Source organism: Crocodylus siamensis, chromosome 7 (assembly GCF_052110815.1).
Source record: "Crocodylus siamensis isolate JL-2025a chromosome 7, ASM5211081v1, whole genome shotgun sequence".
NCBI lineage: Eukaryota > Metazoa > Chordata > Crocodylia > Crocodylidae > Crocodylus > Crocodylus siamensis.
The window spans coordinates 6,291,745-6,311,997 of record NC_143401.1 but is presented as its reverse complement, the minus strand read 5'-3'; the positions used below and the strand labels follow the sequence as shown (position 1 = coordinate 6,311,997).

Sequence of the window (20,253 nt, the reverse complement as noted above, 5' to 3'; positions counted from 1 at the left end):
TTCATAGAAAGGCTGAATCCTGTTTCGAATTGGACGGAGAGCTGCCCCCTGCAGCAGCGAGTTCCACGGGTGAACCAGAAGCTGGCTCGGCCTGGTTCTCCGAGGCATTGTCTTCCTCGTGTCACCGAGCGCCCCTCTGCCTGGCGTTACAGGAAAGGGTGAATCAGACCTGTCTTTCTCTGCAGTGAAACCTCCTGTCCTTTCTCTCTCCTCTTCTTCTTCTCCATCTGCCCTGGGCTCAGGTCTGAGCTGTGCACACACTAATGCCCGCGTCCACCGCTGCTGTTCTGTAGCCACCAGATCCCTTCCCAGCTGCCCACGGGGTAATCCCGCTGCCATCACTTGCCTTTTGCTTTGCTCCCCAACCAGTCCTCATTTCCCCTACTAGTTTTCTCCCCTGACTCCAGCCATTCCCAGGGGAATATAAACGGGGCAGTTTTATCACAGGGCATTTTTCTGTTGCTCACATTGAGGCAGCCTGCGGTTGGAGGCAGGTGCCTGTGCCAGCAGGGCCGGGGGGTGTGAGCTATTTGATCACCGGCGCGGGGTGTGCAGAGGATCCAGAGAGCTGGGCAGTCCCTTGCTGCCATGGAGGTGCACACACCTGCCTTCTCACTCTGTGCTTGTGAACAAGGGCCCTGGGATGCGTGGGACGTGTCGGCGTGAAGGAGCATGGACTGCCGATGACGGTGAAGGAAACAGCTGCTGGCTGCTGCTTGCTCTCTGCTCTCGGGTGCAAGCTTCTGGAGGAAACACTTCCCCACGAGAGGATCCTTGGTCCTGGAGGTTCGAGGGGGTGGACGATACCAGAACCAGGCAGCTGGATGACCAGCGAGTGGGATGACCAGCCCCAGTGTCTGAGAGCCAATTCCCAGGTTCAGCCAAACCCTACTCGGGAATGCCTTGCGTGTGATCGGGATGCGTGTAACATCCCGGCCGACTGGGGGGCACAACACCCCCCAGGTAAACGGATGGGGCATGGTGCCCATCTGTCACTGCCCTGGGCATCCCTTGGTGGACCAGGGGGATTTCCTGGAGGCCAGCAGAGCCAGGGGGCTCGAAGGGGCATCAGTGACAGTGACACGAAGAGACGCCAGCTCCGGTTCCCATGCGCTGCTCTACAGGAAGATGCCTCCGAATCCCCTGCGCGGGGCCGTCTGCCGCGCCGGCTCTGTTCAGCCTGGGTTTGGGGCCTCTGCTCGCTCGTCAGTGATCCCCAGCAGGGATACGAGTGAATCAGCCAGGGAAGCTCCAGCTCTGTGTTCCCCAGGGGCAGGACTTATGTCTTGGGGATGCTGAATGGGCCCCATCCTGACATGGGAGAGTTGGCCGTGCGAGCAGCCCACCACGGATATGAATGAGGTGAATGAGCCTGGGCTTGATTTTGGTGGCTGCCGGGAGCTGCAGGGCAGGAGATAGTTGGGATCCTGGTTGTCTGTGTGCTGGGGCTGAGCTCTGCCCTGCACATCCACTTCCAGCACTGGTTTTTCTGCATCTTTCAGCAGCATCCAGGAAACCCGCAGCCCCAGCTTGTCACCTTGTTAGGGGAGTGACGGCCCCCAGCCCTGGTGCACGAAGGGTTGGTGACCAGTGGGTCCAAGGCATCTGGAAGTGAGGTGGGGACAGGACAGGAAACGGTTTCCCTTGCAGTGCTTCAGGGAAGGATTTGGGAGGTAGGCAGGGGGAGGCTGCTCCCAAAGTGCTGTGTGCCTCAGTTTCCCTGTTTGTGAAAGGGGGCTGTTGTGACGGTTCCTGTGGACGTCTCGGAGGTGGGAAGAGCTGAGTGCTGGGACTATACGCGCTCCCTGCTCCTGCCCAGGGGTTGCTGGACTGTCTCCAGCACAGGGTGGTGCTTTGTCGCCTGTGCCCGCCTGGGGATTCACGGCGAACATGAAGCATCCTGCAGAATCAACCAGCCGGACTTACTCGGCGCTCCCTGCAGACCTCGTGCCTGGGGTCCTGGGAGATGCTCTGGGCACTTGGGCTCATCTGCTCCGTTGGGGACGACACAGGCGGCGAGCCACCCAGCACAGTCCGTTGCCTTACCCAGAAGCTGCCTTGATCTGCTGCTGAAGAGCCAGCGCATGGGGACCTCCCAGGACAGCGTGGTGCTCCGGACCCCTGCCGGCCTGGCGCTGTGGGCTCGGGGGTCAGGCGGACGTAAGCGGCCGGCTTCACCTGCAGCTGGCCTCGAGATGAGCCTGCAGCCGTGTGTGGTCCATCACCCCCAGCACAACCCCGGTTCAGGGGCACACAGCTGGGGCCTGGACCACACTTAGGGGCGAGGGGGACTGGACCCCAACAGTGCCACAGTCTTGATGAGCCAGCATGTGGCCCCAGGGGGGTTGGCCCTAAGGTGAGATGTTGACGGACCAGTCTGTGTATCCCTCCCCCTGGTCCAGATGTCCCCTTTTTACTAACATCGCCTCTCACGCCATTCTCATCTTTTTCTCTCCCCTCCTTCGCTCCCCCTCTCCACCTCCCCCCATCTCTCCCCCACCATGTCTTGCATTTCCATTCATTCCCGGAAGCTGGAAAGACGAAGACGTGCAGTCCCACAGGTGTTTACGTCTCAGGTAACCTTTCCCGACGCCGCGGTGCCTCTTTATTTCTTTCTCCCAAAGAGCCGTGGTAACGGTAGGTGCCCTCCGGAGGTTTTGCCACTCTCCAGGTGCTGCCCCGGGCGTGGCGCACAAAGCCAAGACCCCCGTGGCGAGGGGCCAGGTGGAAAGTAGCCCGCGTGCTGCTGGCAGGGAATTTCGATCTCTCTTGATGTCTGCGGGGGCCCGTGGGGGGGGGGGGCAGTGGCTCAGCTTCCAAATGCACGCTGGCTGGTTCATTTCTGTCTCCTCACCTGTTTTTTGCAGAGATCTCCACTGCTGGGTAGCGCAACTCCTTCCTTCCTATGGGGAGCAAGGTGATTGTTTAAACAGGACCTACACAAACCACCATGGGCGGATCTAGGATTTTGAAAAGGGTGGGGTGCAGGTGATGTGACGCACATAACACATGCCTACTTTTATCAGGTTAACAAGAAGCTGTACTAATAAGCTCGCGGCCTCAGGCTATATTATTCCTTTAAAGTTTGCAGCAAAAGCAATATATGTTTGCTGCAGCGTTTATTACGAATACAAAAACCACAACAGACCGGGCAAAAAAATAATGTTGTTTCATTGGTTCTGAAGTCCTTAGGATTGAATGGGCATCCCCTTTTCAGATTCACAAAACAAAATCTAGCTGTCTCAAGCATCTTGACAGTGCATCCAATGCTTCCCTGAAAGTTATTTCCACCTGAGTTGATGTTTTTAGCCAGTCTGCAGGGCTGTGAAATAGGAGCTGCATTGCCAGGAGAGGGAACAGATGGCAAAATTGCAGAATAAAGAATAGTTTAATTAGTGGAACATTAAGGCCATTAAAAAAAAAAAAAAAAAGGGAGAGAGGTCCAATAACACCCACGGAGGGAAGAGTTTGGAAGGAATCGGGTGGGGTACAATGAGCCGCGAAGGCAAGCAACTCCCTTGGTGCTGCCTGAATAGAAATGCTGGTGCCGACTAACTAGTTCCCACCTGGACCAAAGAGCTGTGCCCGGGGGTCCTAGTGTGGAGGGATGCTCTGTACCAACTGCTAGGCCTGTCAGTGGACTTCAGGGCAGTATTTGAGTCCTGGAAAAACTTTGTCTACAAAAAGTGGGTTGGGGCCGTCACCGCGCTGCTCTCTTGAGAGTCCATCTTGGAAGCAAGTGGCTGGCGCATTTCCAAAGCAGAAAGGTTCATGGGGTTTGGATAGGGCAGGGTGGTGCCCAGTCCTCCTAGGGTAGACTCTGGCCCGATATCAGCAAGACCTTTCCATCATGTGATGCACAAGCAGCCCCCAGGCTTGTCCAGGTGGCTCCAGAACCGGGGGCATGAATGCCCCTGTTACTGCCCGTCACTGAACTCGGGGTCTTCACCTGGTGTTGGTGACTAAAATCAGGGGCAGAGGAAAAGGGGAGCGGGGAGGCAAGTGGTGGCAGCATTCATCCCCCAGGGTCTGGAGCCACGCTGACAAGCTGTTGTCCTGCTGCTGGAGGGGGCTCACTGGGCCTGCAAGGAGCCCCGTGGTCCAGATCCGGCCAAGGTTTGACAGCCCTAGCGTAAGGAATGGGGACCGTGTCCCCTCCAGGGTAAGATGGGAGGCAGCGCTGAAGCAAGGCCCCGTGAGGAGTTGCTCCAGCCCCTCGCCCTTCGCGCCTGCGCATACTCGGGTGGAGCGCGGTCGTTCTCCTCGGGGCGAGCGCCACGTGGCCTGCCACGCGGGGTCTGTGGCTTGGCGCGTGGTCTCCCCCTGCGGTGGGATGCAGCTATGGGCTGTTTCTGACTGGAGACTGCTTTCTTTTTCTCAGCTGCTGGGTGGCAGCGCCCATGCCCAGCGCCTTTCCTCCAGGCCTCAGCAGAGCTTGGCCCCGAGGCCGCCCCCTACCCCTGCCTTGCCTTTTGTCCCTCACTAACTCTCTTCTTTTTTCCTGTATCTTTTACTCTTGACTCTCTAGCCAGATCTTTAGTAGTAAGAGGAATTTCTTTCGGATTCACCCCAACTGGAAACCGAGGTATTGAGTGCTTGGATATGCTTCCCACGAGTTGTTTGGGGTCGGTTTGATTTCATCTGGGTGGACATCCCTCATGAATGCAGCCGATTGCCAGGGGCCTGCATGTTGGCCTCCCCGCTCCCAGCGATGCCTTGCAGTGAGAGCGGCGGTCATGGAGATATGCCTGCTCTCCTCTGCCTGCTTTGGTGCATTGCCGGTGCAGCCGGGGACCGGGGGGCTGATACGGGGAGAGATGGAGCAAAACCGGAGTGCTTATAAAAGGGAGGAGGCTTGCAGTCTGGTGATCTGAGCACGAGCGCCTGAATCCTGAACTGCCTGGTGGGGTCTCAGACTTTCCCTTGCTCAGATGGCATTTCCCATCTCCACCCCAGGTGCGGCAGGGATGATGCCTGCTGGAAAGCGCTATGCAAAGTGCCACATATCCACCCCCAACGCTGGTCTTTGGGGGTGCTGCTGGACGAGGATTCAAACCACCTTGGGTTGGAAGCCCAGCGGAAGGAGCTTTGCCGACTCCAGACCCTCCCTGGTTTTCTCCATCTCTGTCTATCACCCCTTGCAATGCTGCACTGGAAAGCTACCGTCGGCGGGTGGGATTGTAGATGCAGGACTGCTAGCTATTTTGATCAACTCCAAAGAGTCGAACGGTGCAAGGCAGAACAGAGAGCCCCAAGCCTCCCCCCACCTCCTCCCCTTTCAGACAGCGCCTTGATTCCCCCCTTGTTGTAAGCACAGGCGAGTGCACCAGCAAATGGACACGAATGAGTGCAGGTGGCCGAAAATTTTCCAACCGAACAGGTTTTCGTTGGAAAGTGCTGATTTGACGCAATCAAAAGGTTTCCCCAGCACGGGTGTTGATTCCGCTTAAATATTTGCAGGAAATGAGCTAAATATTTCGTTTTGACTTTTCCCGTCTTCCCTATCGTTGCCCCTAAGAGAGAGGTCACAGCCAGCTGGTTGGAGATGGTCGGGACCACATTTTGGAAGACTCGTGTTCTGTGCAAAAAGTCTGGGGTTGCCGATTTGCCTCCCGTGAAACCACCCGGTGGGGTCTCGGACTTGCCCGCGGGACGGAAATGCCGTCTCCTGGCCTGGCCTGCTGATGGAGGGTGCCGAGGGCTGCAGGAGCCCGGCAGTAGCCAGAACAAGCGGTTGCTGCTTGAGCTGACGCTACCCATGGTCCTCTGAGCTATGGTCATGGCTGGAGTGGAGAGGATGGGGTTTTGGTTTTGTTTTGGGGGGGGTCTTTTTTAAAGGAAATTTTTTATGTCCCAAGTCAAATCAGCCAAATCAATTCCAAACCTGTGCTACCGGCCAACATCCTCCACCCCTACCTGGGGCTTCGGAAGTTTCCAAATCCAAATGTTGGTGGGCATCCTACGTGCAGGCACAAGCCTGGAGACTTGGGGCTCGGATGCTTGTCCTCAGCCATGTGGCCGCAGGAGCAAGCTAGAGAGGAGTCTCCCATTTCCCTAAAGTCGGCGCGTAGCCAGGATCTTCCCACTGGGAAGCTGAGCGGTCAGGGGACTACCCCCGCCACGTTCATGGTTTTCCCCTGTCCTCGGAAAATCACTTTAGTGGTCGTGGTATTTGGAGAGGATGTGGGGGACAGCTGGAGGCGGTGGCGTGCAGAGGGTTTCTCCGCTCTGCCGCAAGCCCGAATCCAGCTCGTGCAGGCAGCGCAGAGCAGCGTGAGCTGTGCTAACTTGCTTGAGTCCATCGGGATGTGTTTGGGTGTCCGGCGCAGGCTGGAGTGCAGGCTGCAGTGCCTTCACTGCTGTCACTGCCTGTGGCATCAGGATAAAAGCTGGCTCACGCTGGCCTCCGGTAACGGCATAGACTTAGCATCAGGCTTGACCTTAGTAGAGAGGGCCCCTTCGTGGCCAGGCTAGGCCGGCCGACTGCAATGAGAGCTACTTGCCGTAAGGCAGCAGAAGCCCTGCCCGGCAGCCCTTGGCAGGAGTGACTTCCCCAGGTGGGTCAGAGCTGTTGACCGAGCTCTGTGGATGGAGCAGCCCCCTGACCTGGCTTGTCCCGCGAGAAAAAAGATGGCTTTGGGGTTCAGGCATGGGGAGCACTGGGCTCTCTTCCACCGTTTTGCCGTGCCGCTTTGGGGAAGGCACTTCACCTCCGAGCATGATGGAGTGACCTCCCCGGCAGAGTAGCTGCGAGGCTAATTTAGCCAGCGCATGCAAAACATCCTGCGCTTTTAGGGTGGCCAGGGCCTGATGTCTGGTGGCTGAGAGCTGCCGTCTTGGCATTAGAGCTGGGCCATGACTGGGGTAGACAAAGCCTTGGCTGGGGTGATCTAGTTGGGGCTGGTCCTGCTTTGAGCAGGGTCTCAACTAGATGTGACCTCCTGAGCTCCCTTCCCACCCACGTTTTCTATGGTTCGGGATGACTTCTCCAAAGCCCACGCGTGTTTGAGCAGAGGGCTTGGAGGGTCGAACCTCCAAGACATCAGATATGTCTTGGTCCATGATGGGGCCGATGTTCTTTTGAGGGTTGGGGCACACGGAGGAGTTACCGAAGGTGAAACCGGGGTGTGAACATACAGTATGTGGGCCTCTTTGCCCCAAGCACCCATGCATATGCTCTTACCCCGTGGCAACTGCAAGGTAGCTCGCCCCACTTCGGTGGGCTAGGCCACCTGGCATTGACCATAGGGCTTTGAAATCCTCAGCTGAAAGGCATCTGCAAGCCCTGAAAACTAGAGTCCCCTTTTCCCCCAGTATGAAATGAGAGACCCCCTCCCAAAATGGATGGAAACTTGTACGTGGATTTCCACGAGCTATTGAACCCGCACCCGGCCAAACCCTGCAGGGCCCCGAGAGTGGGGCGCCTTGGACTTCGGCCTCGTGCTGACTCCCCACCCTCACTTCCCGCTCACACGTGCCTGGAAGCGGAAGCGAGTCATGTTTGCTCTCTCCCTGGCAAAAGGGCCGGGAGAGGGACCGAACCGGCCCTGGAGACCAAGTCGCCAGGCCCTGCCTCTCCTGCCGAGCTTGCTGCATGGGCTGTAGGGTCCGGGCTCTGGGGTTTTGCATGGCATGCGGCGGTTGTGCTGGCTGGCTTGCATGGGGTCTGCCTGCGGCATGAGGGCGGGAAGGGATGGACAAGACGTTCTAGCCCGGGGCGGCGTTCGCCGTGGTTTCTGGACCGGGCCTGAACCTCTAGAACGGGGCCTGCCCCTCTCCCGCGAGGCCTCGGCGGAGCCAGGGCGCCCTCCCGGGGGTCTAGGCGGTTCGAGGTTCCCGCTCAGCAGATGCTCCAGACTCCCCGCAGCCTTTCCGAAGCCCGGCGGAGGCTTCACCCCGCCACTGCTTTCCCCATGGGCTTGTATGGGATGGGGGGGATGCAAGCTTCAGCTGCTTGTTTAGCCCCCCGAGGCCCTTTTGGGGCCACTCCCCAAAGCCTCAGCCATCCAAACACCTCCTCTCTGGGTTTCCGGCGGCCTCGTCCGACTGCTTCTTTCCGTTCTGTGTCTGTCTCCTGCTGTCACTGCTTTGTCTTCAGCCCACGACTAGGTAACCGCACAGCGCGCGAGGCCGGAGCTGGCATCGGGGCTGGCAGCGCCAACTGGGAATCGTGCCCTCCCGGGGAAGGCCACCCCAAGCTCCTTGTCCCCCAGCTGCCAGCCCTCAGGTTGGGAGCCGGCAGGATTAGCACTCCAGACCCCGGCAGGGTGCAAAATGAACCGTGCGGTGCCCACCAGCACGTGGTGCCAGGGGGCCCGTGCCAGGAGCTTTGCTGGGTGCCGTTACAGCGAGCTACAGGGGCAGAAATGGCTTGTTCCCGATTCTCCTCTCCTTGCATTTGCAAAACTGCTGGCATCAGCAGCGATCCTCCTGACTTTCACCTGCGTCCACGAGGGGGGTCGGGCCCGCGCTCACCTCTGATCTCTCTGCATCCGCTCCCTGAAATGTTTTCCCCGGTAGATTTTTTTTTTACGTCCTCTTTTTAAATCCATCTCATCTCCTAGCCACCCAGTTGAAGTCCCTTTTTATTTCCTCATTTGCCAGTGGCCCCTGGCAGTGCGTGGGCACGAGCTAACCAGTCCGTAAGGAGGGGAACACAAGAGTGTTTTTGTGTAGGTCCTACCTAAACTAAACCTGTCGTTAATACTTTCTTTCAGTGGAGTTTCAGATAAGGGAGCGGGCAGGTGGTGGTGGTGGTGTGTGGGGGGGAGCCTGGAAGGGTTTGATGACTTGGCAGCTAGCGATGGAATTAAATTAGGGCCTGAGCTGCCTCGTTAATTAATTACCGAACGGTCTGTTTCCGCAGCTGCAGGCTGGGCAGGGCCTAGCGGTCAGCCCCTGGCATGGTTGTACCTCGTGGCCTCTGCCGAGAGCCTGACCTGCGCCGGGAGTCCCGAGCGAGGGCTGGGATGATGCAGACTGACTCATCCCGGCATCGCAGGCTGCGGCAGGAGGGCAGGCGCAGCCCCGTTCAGCCAGGCACCGAAGCAGGTGGATCGTCCCAGGGCGTTAGCAACGTGCTTCGGTACCTTGCAGGATCGGGGCCCCAGGGGCTTTGGAGCCGGCTGCGGATAGCCTGGAGGTGCCCCAGCCCTGCTGTCTTCCCGGGCGGCCTCGCGGTCTCCTTCCCGTCCCTGATGCAAGTAGCAACTCGGGGCCGCTCCGGCAGCAGCCTGGTCCAGCCAGGGGCTCGTGTCCGTCTCCCTCCTCGCCCCGGTGTCGTGGCTTCTGTGTGTGTCCTCCCCGCAGCCGCCTCCGTCCCCTCTCCTTTCGTCTCTGTCTGTCAGAAAAAGTGTTGTCTTTTTTTAAACGCAAAAAACGACCTAGGGACTTTCCCTGCCAGCCAGTCGGGGTCCTGCTCCATACACCGTCCTGGCTAAAGGGAGCCCTGGGCTGAACCCCATTGAAGTCCCGCAGGGTTTAAGGTGAAGCGGGAGCATCCGTCAGCAGTGCTGCAGTCCCCCCTACACCCATGCAGCCTTGCCGAGCCCTTGGCCCAGCTGGCCCAGCCCTCGCCAGCACTGCGAAGTTGGCATTGGGACCTGACACCCCGTTCCCAAAGCTCAGGGTCTTTTTTGCAGTCCGTGCTCAGTCCGTGACTCCCTTGAACTTGGGCAAAGCTTGAGGTCTTCCCATGGGGCTTCGCGGGCTGGAGCAAGGCCCTCGGGGTTGGGCCCAGTCGGGGAAGAAGGCATCCCCTCTTGGGCTCACCCCGTTGCCTCCCCCCCGCCCCAGGAGAGCCCCGTCCTCCACTAACGCGCGCTGTGCTTCCTCCCGCCGCCCCTCGCAGCACCAAAATGGGCCTCAAAGACCGCATCCGCCTCAACAACGCCCAGCGGCAGAGCGGCCGGGGGAGGCAGCACCTGATGCCCCCCATGCGGCGCTCCCCCAGCACCGAGAACGTCAACGAGGTCCCCAGCCCCACCAAGGTGCAGAAGAGCTGGAGCTTCAATGACCGCACCCGCTTCCGGGCCTCGCTGCGGCTCAAGCCGCGGCCGCCGGTGGAGGGTAGGTGCCCGCAGGCGGCGCCGGCCACATCCCCTTGCCAGCTATGGGCAGGGAGGAGCGGGGTCCGTGAAACCCAGGAGTCCTGAATGCAAGTGGTCTCCGGAGTGGGGAGCTGTCTCCGTCCCATCCTGGAGGGGGTCTTGGCTTGGGAGATGCCCAGGGCAGGAGGGGCAGGGGACGTGGCAGAGGATGCAGGAGAGGAGCAGCCGATGGTGAGGGTGCTGGGGTCCTCTGGTACAGGGTGCATCCGCAGAGCCGTGGGGGTGGGAACAGCGGGCTTGAGGGCACGCGGGTGTGCAGAGTTGCCCCCAGGTGCCCTGGGGAGCAATGAGGGGTGGGGTGGGATTGAGAGGCCTGGCAGAGCTGGTGGGGGGGCCCGTCGCTGTGTCAGCAGGAGGTACCGAGGATTTAGGCTGGATTTTACTGCTGTACCAATATTTAGGCTGGATTTCCCTGGTTCCCATATGTACTGGCCATAACCAGAAGGCCCCGGGGTCTCTGCCCAGCCGCAGGGCCCAGGGCTTAGAAGTGTGTGCAAAGGCCTGTTTCACATTTTGCCCCCTTCCTTCCTTCCTTCTGTTGTGCATTTGAGTCTCTTTCCAATCTGAATGGTTCCCCCCAAAATGCACCCCCCCCACACACACGCACCCTGCGTGTGACAAGCACCCTATGGGGCAAAGTTGCAGTTAGGGCACAAGCAGGCTGGAGGTCTCCACTATCAGCTCACTGCTGTCTGCCTCAGTTTCCCCCCTAGAGATGATCTATCCAGGGAAGGGTGTGGGCACGGGCAATGTCAGGAAAGGGCGCCGAGGTCACCGGTGACCCGGACAGGGCCAGGCTGGCTCAGGATGAGCCGACGAGGGAGCTGGGACCCAGGCTGGCACAGGGCAGAGGCTGCGGTCAGGGGAGCCCCAGCGAGGAGGCCGTGTGAAGCTGTAGATCTGAAGGCAAGACAGCGGGGTGTCCTCACTGCCATCCTGTGCTCTGCCACCAGCCGACTGCCCGGCGGAGGACGGCAGCGAGGAGAAGGGCCACCAGAGCGACCTGACCTTCGAGGACATCATGCCCGCGGTGAAGACGCTCATCAGGGCCGTCAGGTGTGTGCATCTGTCTATCTGTCCTCCTCTTCGCCCGCCCACCCTGGGCTACTAGCCCAGAGCAGAGGGAGGGCCTGGGGCATCTTGCCTGTGTCCCCCAGCTGAAGGGGTGGGCTGGGGCTTCCTCGGGGCGTTTTTCAGGTGGTTGCTGCTGAGAGGACTGTGCATCTCTGACCGCAGTGCTTGGGCATCCCAGGCCAGCCCAGGGAGCACCGTGACGGCGAGAGGTGTGGGGAGCAGGGACGTCGCTCAGATGAGAGGAAGTCCCAGTCAGGGAAATGACCCCCTGTCCCGCTCATCAGAGCACAGGTCTCAGAAAGAGCAAACATCCCCTCTCCAAATGAAGGCCCTATTCACCCCAGCCCGGGCCTCTGGCAAAGCTGAACTGGGGCTTGTGCTCTGTGTAGGGGGCTCTCTGCTTGTGTCCGTGCCATTTCTCCTGAGCCTGCGATGAGTTTGGAGACCAGCCAGGAGAGGGGCTTGTCCAGATGGGAGGCTTCTGCCTGGGGCGCTTGCCCCAGCCCCTTGGCGCTGCCTTTTCCGTGCCGCTGACAGCCAGCCCCTGCCGGCTCTCGCTCCCTCGCTGCCTCATTAATTTACCAGCGGACAGGCTTTGTTTCCCGGTGAAGCTCCTGACACAAATAGGTCTGCGAAGCGTCCCGGTGACAGCACAGGCCGTCTCCAGTTCACACCCCCAAGGAGGCAGCCGCAGGGAGCGGAGGCGGAGCAGAGAGGCCACTTTCATTGCCACTTTTTTTTCCTGGATGAATTGTTTCAGTCCTCAAACCCAAAAGAAGCCTAAGCTGCTGCGCCCACCCCAGGCCGTGCTCTGCCTGCCTCTCCCCAGCCATCCCAAGAGCCGTGGCACCTGAGAAGAGACCCCTCTGCCCCAAGCAGGTCCACCACTCATGCCCACCATCTTTCCTCGCCCGCCCCTCGGGTGGCATCCCTGGGGTGTCAGTGCCGAGGTAGCAGAAGAGGTGGGATAGGGGTGGGGAGGTAGGTTGAAAAGCCACCTTCCCCCACTGGTTGCGCTCTGGTGTGGAAGTGGAGTGCAGTAGGCGCCGGGATATCTCACGAGAGCTGATGCCAGGACTCCTGGCTTCTCATCTTCGCTCTGGGAGGGCAGCAGGACCCTCATGGCCAGGACGTGGGGGGCGTGAGGCACTTAGGACTTGGTTTTATACCCCCTGGTGGGAGGAAAAGGAGGCTTTTGTGGTTGGAGCATAGCAGGGGGCTAGGATTTCGGAGCTCCTGGGTAGATGCAAACCACTTTTTTTCGAAGTGCAGCTACCCCGACCTAGACTTCTTGTTCTCCAGCGGTGCGCACAGGTTGGAGACTTGCCCACCCAGCAAACGGCACCGGTGCCCGCATCTGGACCTAGACAGACTTCGTCTGGAGTGAGGGCTTGCCTGTACTTAGACGGGGCAGCCGGCTGGGCGAGACCCCCCAGCAGAGATGCATCGCGCCCTGGCACAGCTGTGCCCCAGCTCCCTGGATGTAGTGAGCTCGCCCTGCAGCCTCAGACCCCAGTCTGTGGCCTGTGCCTACCGAGCGAGGCTCGTTAATTGGGGCCACTTAGTGCAAGCTGGAGGAGAGCACGGCTCCAAGTCCCCAGTGCCTTGTACTCCAGCCCCGCTGCTCCGGCTCTGCTGACGGGGAGTTATGAAGTTATCCATCACCGCCCAGGACAGCCCTCGCTAACAAACCTTCCCTGCCAGCCTCTCTGCCCCTGCTGTGTAAGCAGCATTGTGGCTAATTGCTTGACAAGGGGCAGGTGACTGAGGAGCAGCCGCTGGCAGGGAGGGAGCAGGGGCTAGGCCCTTCCCTCCTCCTCCTCGCTGCTTGAGGCTGACTCCAAGGACAAATACAGCAGCCAGGTTCTTCCCGCCGTGGAGCTTGGATACCGCTAGCTAGTAACGCAGCTGGAGCAGGGGTTTTCAACCTTTTCAGACTCGGGGTCACCCCTTAAGGCACAACTCAGCAGACTCGAGACACCCCGTCGGAAAATGCCGGCTCTTAGTTTTGACAACAGAAAAGCAGTAGAGCAGTGCTTCTCTTGCAGAGAACTCGGCAAGACCATGGCGGGGGGTGGGGGGTTAACACTGGGGCTTCCCGTTCAAAATCTCCGGGTTTATCTTTGCACACGTAACAGGGCTAACATTGCATGACACCCTCAAAGGGATCTCGAGGAAGCCCGATGGGAAATCGCTGCTTTAGACCCTCTCCCTGCTCCCCAGTCACCTAGGACCTGCCGCTGCCCTGGGCTCCCAGGACTCAGGCTCCAGGCTGTAAAGTCAGCACCGCTCCCCTGGGACAAAGGCAGCAGCCAGGAGGGCAGGCTGCCAGCTCCTCTCCTGGGAGTCGCACGCACAGCTGGGCAGTGCGTACCGAGCAGGGCACAGCCTTGCACGCACGGGGGGGTGGCAGGAATAGCCCCAGGGGCACCCAGCCCAGTGCCCTGTCCCCAGCAGAGGCTTTAGAGATGGTGTTCGAAGCAGGACACATTCCCTGCCAGACCCTCCCAGCTGCCAGCAGTCACAGATTTAAGGGTGCCTTTGCAAAAGGAGGTCGTGTGTGGCAGCCCCCAGGAACCCATTCTCCGTTGTCGCGCCTGGCTCGCGGTTCTGCCTGTGGTCCTTGCTTTGTCCTTGGTAGCAAGCCTGGGGACTGGGTCTGCACTGGGCCATGTCCCCAGCCACTCCAAAAGGCGTGGTACCTGATAAGAGACCCTCCACCCCATCAGAGACCCACTCCTCAAGGCAGGATGGCTGGGATGAAGACCTTTCTGTTGTTAACCATGGTCTCCTGCGGCAAACCCCTGAGCCAGGGAGGGGCTGTCAGGCAAGCGGCAAGTCTTGGGGTCCTCCAGGTGACCCATGGGTCACGCCTCCTGTGTTTCCCCCTCCAGGATCCTGAGGTTCCTGGTGGCAAAGAGGAAGTTCAAGGAGACCTTGAGGCCCTATGATGTCAAGGACGTCATCGAGCAATACTCGGCCGGGCACCTGGACATGCTGGGCCGCATCAAGAGCCTCCAGTCACGGTGAGAGCATCCCGCGTGGCCCTACGGGGCCCCTGCTGCACACAGCGATCCCGCGGGGAGAGCTGTTCCCATCCCGGGGTCCTGGCTGCCTTCCCGCAGCCTCCTCCCATGCAGGACTTGGCTCTCATATGACCCGCTCTGGGGGGGTGAGAGGATGAGCGGGGAAGTGGTGCAAAACTCAGCCGTCAAGAAGTTGCACCATTCCCTGCACTCCTTTGGGAAGTGGGTTAGCCATTTTATCTCCCCGTGCCCAGAGACTCTGGAGTTTGCAGGGGGCTTCCCTGTTGATGCCTACATCTAGGACCAGCACCAGGCTGATGGGTAGCAGGACAAAGCCCCGAGACTGAGAGACTTGTGGCCTTTTACACCGGCAGCCTTAGGTTGGAGCGGCCCTCTCCCCTGCCATATCCCCAGTGACAGGGGCCGGGAGGCCAAGGACAATGACAATTAGCTGCTAATGCTCTGAGCCCGTTGCCCCCTTCCCTTGGCCCTTTGCACAATGGCCACGTGAAGCCTGTCTGTGTGGCATGGAGATAGGGGCCCCGCCTGGCCGGCTTCCACTTGGCTAGCAGGGATCCTGCAGCAGTGGAGACGTGGCCGCCTGGGTTCCCAGCTGGGCTACCAGTGGCGGCACGTGTCCTGGGCAAGCAGGGCAGCCTGGGCCATGCTGCATGCCATCTGCACTGCTCCGGCCTCAGCTGCACTCTCCCCTTCACGTCGCTGCCCAGACTTACCCCGCGACATCTCAGAGTGCGTGATGCTGCAGCCCTGGGCAGAGCTGTGCCCGCAGGGGATGGGAAGGGTCTTGCATCCATGTATCATACAGCCGTGTGCATGGTGGGGGGCTGTGCATCTTGCTCGGCTCCGGTCCCTATTCAAGACCAGATGTGAAGCTGGAGGGCTGGCTGGTTCTGGCCCTGTCCAGCGTATTCCCAAGCCTTTGAAAGTGAAGTAACCCCCTGCCCCCATGTGCTGGCTTCCCACGGACAGCGTGGATCAGATCATAGGGAGGGGAGCCATGCCGCTCGACAAGAAGATCCGGGAGAAGATGGAGAAGCCTGCGCTGGAGGCAGATACGGTGGACGAGCTCAGTATGATGGGGCGTGTGGTCAAGGTGGAGAAGCAGGTACGGCCAGGGGCCCGGGTGGCACGCACAGCACCTAGCGTGGCTTCCAAGAGCATGGCACAGCCCAGTGCACGGGCCTGGCTCCTGCTGCACCCCTTTGGAGGGAGGTGTCCGCTGGAGCGAGGTGTCCGTCTGTCCATCCAGTGGTGGGTGGGAGAAGGTGGTCCACAGTCCCGTTTCAACCACGGTACTCTTCTCCAGCAAGAGCAGGGTAGAAGCTAGGACGCCTGGGTTCCCTTCCTGCCTCGGGGGCAGAAAAGAGGTGGGGACTGAACCGGGCTCCTGATGCTGCTACGTCCCAGCTGTCCCATGGTGGTCATGCTCATGTCCCATCTCTCTCTTAGGCTCCCCATGATGTGGGCCTGGCTCCTGACTCCTGGGTCCGGCTCCTTCGTGCCTGCTCTCCTAGGAGCACAGGGTGGGCAGGGGTGTCCCGGCCTGCTTATCCCAGTCGCCTCTTGGCAGCTATGTCTTCAAGGAGTCCTCCAGGCATGCTTTCATGCGGGACTTCACCAGGGCTCGAACCCAGCCGTCCGGAGCTTCTGTGCGGCCCCGCTGCCCCCCTGAATCTGGGGAGCCGTCCCCTGCAGCCCGGAGCTGAGGCTGAAATCCTCTTCCTCCCTCCCTGTTCCCCACCAGGTGCAGTCCATAGAGCACAAGCTGGACCTGCTCCTGGGCGTCTACACCCAGTGCCTACGGAAAGGCTCCACTAACTCCTTCAGCCTGACCGCCATGCCGATCCCTGCCCTCGACCCCGACATCACCTCCGACTACCACAGCCCCGTGGACCACGAGGACATCTCCATGTCCGCCCAGACCCTAAACATCTCCAGGTCGGCCAGCACCAACATGGACTGAGCGGGCTTCCTCGCATGGACGGGACAGCCCCAGCCGGGGCAGAGCCGGGGCGAGGGGCAGCCCCCTTTCTGCAGACAGACGGGCGCCGCGTGGGCAGGCGAGAAAGCTGACCCCGGGCCCCGCCAGGCTCCGGACTCGCAGGGCGGGCCTGGGGCCTCCAGCCTCGTCGAACGGGTTCTCAACGCACCTTGATTTTACTTGAACAAGTCTTCCTTCCTGGACACGCGGGAATTATTAAGCCACTAGTATTTGGCTGAGGGGAGCCACGTGGCCACGCGGCAGCCACGACGGGCGCAGCAGAGAGGACGATGCTTGTGGCTTCGCCGAGGGTTACCCCTGCTCCCTCGAAACCACCCCTAGCAAGAGGAACTCCGGCAACTTGCTCGGGGAGCTGAGATGCTCTTTGTTTTAAGCAACAGACTCCAGACTTCGGTCTTCCTGGGCAGCCTTCTCTTCCGAGGGAAATCCACCCCAGCCTGCTCCCAGACGGGCGCATTTCAACCCAGGCCTCGAAGATCGGGCAGGGGTCCCGAGCCACCCAGAACCAGCCCAGGCCCCTTGTGGTATCTCCCGCAGCCTCTCGGGCGGCCGTCGACCGTGGCCGCCCCCGCGGCCAGGAGGTACCGCAGGCGATGAACCGTGGGACCTCGCCACCGGTCTTTTCCTTCCAAGCGGTGGCTTGGGCTGGAGGCTTCTGCCTGGAGCCAGCCTCAGAGTCAGCTTTGAAACAGGGTAAAGTCTGGCCGGGAGCTTCTCAGCAGCGAGGGGGGCGGCTCCGACCTCTTCGCTGATGTCCTCAGCACCCCTCCAGCTCTGGGGGTCATCCCTGGAGCTGGAGCTGGGATCTCATCAACAGCTATGCAAGGCTAGGTAACCCTTTCCTTTCCAGTGCTAAACAAGGGGCATTGCGACTTAATTGAATGTGTTTTTCCCTTTTTTTTTTTTTTAACTTTTCTTTTCTTTCCATGTCTAAGAAGTAGCTGGGGCATGACCCGGTTCTCCCTGAGGAGGCCCGGTGAGTTTGTCCCCACCTTTCCTATCTCTTAGCTGGCAGGGGCACCATCTCCTGCAGCCGTGACTGTAACTATAAGCACAGTGGAGCCTTCTGCACAGCAATGCACGCTCTGAGGGTAACCATATATGCAACAACGTTTGAATATGCAACCTTATATCCCGGCGGGGCTAGGGATGACTAGCCCGTCGGCCTAGGCAATACGCATCTATCTGTGTGTGGGTGCATGGTGTGAGTGGGTGAGCCCACGCCTGTCGGTGGCTGGGTTTCGCAGGACGATGGGATTCTGCTCCTGGTGGAAAGGGTCCCGTTGCCTGGGGGGCAGAGCTGCGCGTCGGGCCAAGCGCCGGCCTCGCTGCATGTGGCGCGCGTGGAAATGCAGCTGGCTGGAGGTCCGTTGCTGGAGGAGAGTGTGCGTGTGTGTGTGTATGTGTGGATGTGCAGGCAGGAGAAGGAGTACTAACACTGTAGCATAGCTTTAGACCTTCTCTTCCCCACTGCCGTGGGGCTCCCAGCTCCCCCTCTGCTTCCAGACGCCTCGAAGTGGCATGCCGGGCACTGGTAGTGTAGCGTGCCCAGTACCTCCATACCTCGCTCCCCCAGAGGTTGTTCCCCAAACTGGATTGCTGCTCCCACAGCTAGACACATGGCTTCACTTTTCAGTGGCCCAGCCCCAGTACTTCACCCCTGCTGCCTCCGCCCACCCATGCTTCCCTGCTAGATTAAGACCCATCGCCACAGTATCTGGGGAGGAAATTGCCCCCAAAGGCCCCCTGATGCCCTGGTGCATCCTCCGGCTCATGGGTATTTGCAGAATACCTTTCAGCAGGTGGCTGCACAATTTTTCATTAGCTGCTCTGCTCCCCATCGGTGTCTGATTAGTCGTTTAATCACGTGGCATCACTGTCCTGCCATGATTAGATGCCTGAAGTGTTTTCAAGTGGAGTGACCAGGGCTCTTGCCTTGTTTTTCAGGTGGAGGAAAGGTCCCCATGCTCACAGCCACAGCTAGCAGGCCCCCAGGGCTTGGCGTGGGGAAAATGCTGGGGCGTCGGGTTTTATCAGCAGCCAGAGAGGCACATAGAGCTATTCCCATGGGAGCTTTCCCCCCTCAAGGTCACAGACCCTGTAGCTCAGAGAGCAGCCGTGTGCACACACGTACATGTGCACACAGCCCTGCCTATGTGTTCTTTATCCCGACATGAAAATAGCAGCTCCTCCCTTTGCTATTTGAATTATAGCTGGGCCTCTTCCAGCCCCAGAAAGGCAGCGAGGCAGGCGAACGGGGAAGCTGAGGCTGGCGTGGGGGAAGGGACAGGACGGGAGCAGAGCTGAGAAGCCAGGTGTCCTGGCTCCCAGGCTTGTGCCCTCGGAGGTGGGATGTGATCCCAGTATGCACAGGAGCTGGGTGCATCAAAGCGGGATCCTGAGCCCCTCTGAACCCAAATCCCGCTGGTCCCACCTGCACCGCACCGGGTGGACACATCTGCGTGTAAGTGGGGGTACGCACCTGCCATGACAGGCAGCCTGTGCCCGTGAGGGGTCTGTCCCGGGGGTCTGTATGTGCGCCATACCCAGCCCTGCCCTGCCCACCCCCTTGGCACAGTTGGGGGCATCAGGTACTAGCCTCCATGGGCATCCCCCAGACCCCATAGTAAGGCTCTCCTTCCTGTTTGTGGGGCCCGGTGGGGGTCACGCACCGGCCTGGGGGAGCGTCCTGAATGTGCATTTATGTGCTGTTAAAGCAACCCCCACCCCTTGGCTGTGGCAAAGGGGTGGGGGTTGCTTTAACAGCACCCAACCTCTGGCTCAGGGCCTGCCCCCTCCCAGGCTGACCTCCGTCCCAGCCAGCGGTTGATGCCTGGAGGAGTGCAGGCCACCAGGCAGCCTTGAGCCAGCTCCGCCCTGGTGAAAGGACCCAGCTTTATCCTGGAGATGCCCTGTGCACCCAGGACCATTGCAGCCTGTCTTCCCCTGCCCCGCACGCAGCAAGCGCCCCCAAAGCATAATAGGCTGGGGTCCAGCTTGCTGGGGTGTCCAGCTGCCTCCCTTACCCCTCTTACACGCCACCCTCCCTGGGCAGAGCTGGCAGCACTCTCCATCCCAGGGGCTGGCTCAGGTCCTATCCAGGTCTCCTTCACCAAGGGGCACACCTGGGTGCTCTGGTATTGAGGCCCTTGATGCAAAGCAGGCGGCCATGCTCCGTGCAAAAGGGATTTCTGTCCCCTTCACCTCCTGTTGGTCTCAACGGGGCGTGGGGGAGAGAGAAACCAATGCCCCCTTGTAGCGCCCACCAGCTCTGGCAGCACCAGGGCAGGAGAGGCAGCCGGCAGGGAGCTGGGTCGAGAGGGGGCAGGGGGAGGCCATCTGTTCAGCTGAGTCCTGCTTGCATTTCACGCCTAGGTAGTGCATGCTGCCTGCTCCCACCCCCAGGAGCGCCGACCAGAGCTGGTCTCACCCGAACCTCCTGCATGCTCATGCATGTGTTTGACTTCTGCACAGAGACCCTCGGCCCCGGCCCCCGCTGTACACACGTGTCTCGTGTGTTCAGGCGGGGCGGTGGCGGGAGAGGGGCAGGGGAGGGGGGCAGATTGCGGCGGCTTCGACCAAACGAAGAACAAAAACACAACAGCATCCCCCCCGCCCCCCCCGATGGATCCCCGATGAGCCTTGTTCCCCCGACGATGATAGTTACCTCACTTTATTAACTTATTAACTTATTTGTTTCATTAAAGTTTTAAGTAGACGGCGGCCTGCGTGTCCTGTTCTTCCTCCATCCCGGCGCGGCCCAAGTGCGGGGCGCAGGCTGCCCTTCATCGCTTGGTGGGAGGATATTCCTTGCGTCTCTGCTTCATTCCCCCGTTAGGTGGCAATGTGGGCCCGTAGCCGAGTCCCAGACAAGCTGCTGCGGCCCCAGGGCCTGGCTGAAGGGAAATGCCCTGGTCCCTGGGTTGGGTGTCAAGCTGCTTGGGGAGCTCAGAGCCACTCCTGCCGCTGGGATAGGGAGCCTGTCTGGTCCCTGGGGTGGCGTGCGTGGCACAGCCATGCC

At 60.1% G+C, this 20,253-nt stretch overlaps 1 protein-coding gene across 3 annotated transcripts in view; it reads left to right on the top strand.

The window, feature by feature from the left end:
- Nucleotides 1-19,950, top strand: part of KCNQ4 (potassium voltage-gated channel subfamily Q member 4) — a 66,382-nt gene extending 46,432 nt beyond the window's left edge. For 2 of the 3 annotated variants that reach the window (XM_090057938.1, XM_090057936.1), the window contains 6 exons: nucleotides 4,529-4,585; nucleotides 9,851-10,068; nucleotides 11,063-11,165; nucleotides 14,078-14,209; nucleotides 15,200-15,335; nucleotides 15,975-19,950. In XM_090057938.1, the coding sequence (XP_089914064.1) occupies nucleotides 4,529-4,585; nucleotides 9,851-10,068; nucleotides 11,063-11,165; nucleotides 14,078-14,209; nucleotides 15,200-15,335; nucleotides 15,975-16,193 (865 nt within the window). In that variant the 3' untranslated portion in view covers nucleotides 16,194-19,950. The remainder of the gene's footprint in view (nucleotides 1-4,528; nucleotides 4,586-9,850; nucleotides 10,069-11,062; nucleotides 11,166-14,077; nucleotides 14,210-15,199; nucleotides 15,336-15,974) is intronic. The other variant, XM_090057937.1, reaches the window with a different exon arrangement.
- Nucleotides 19,951-20,253: the final 303 nt, after the last annotated feature.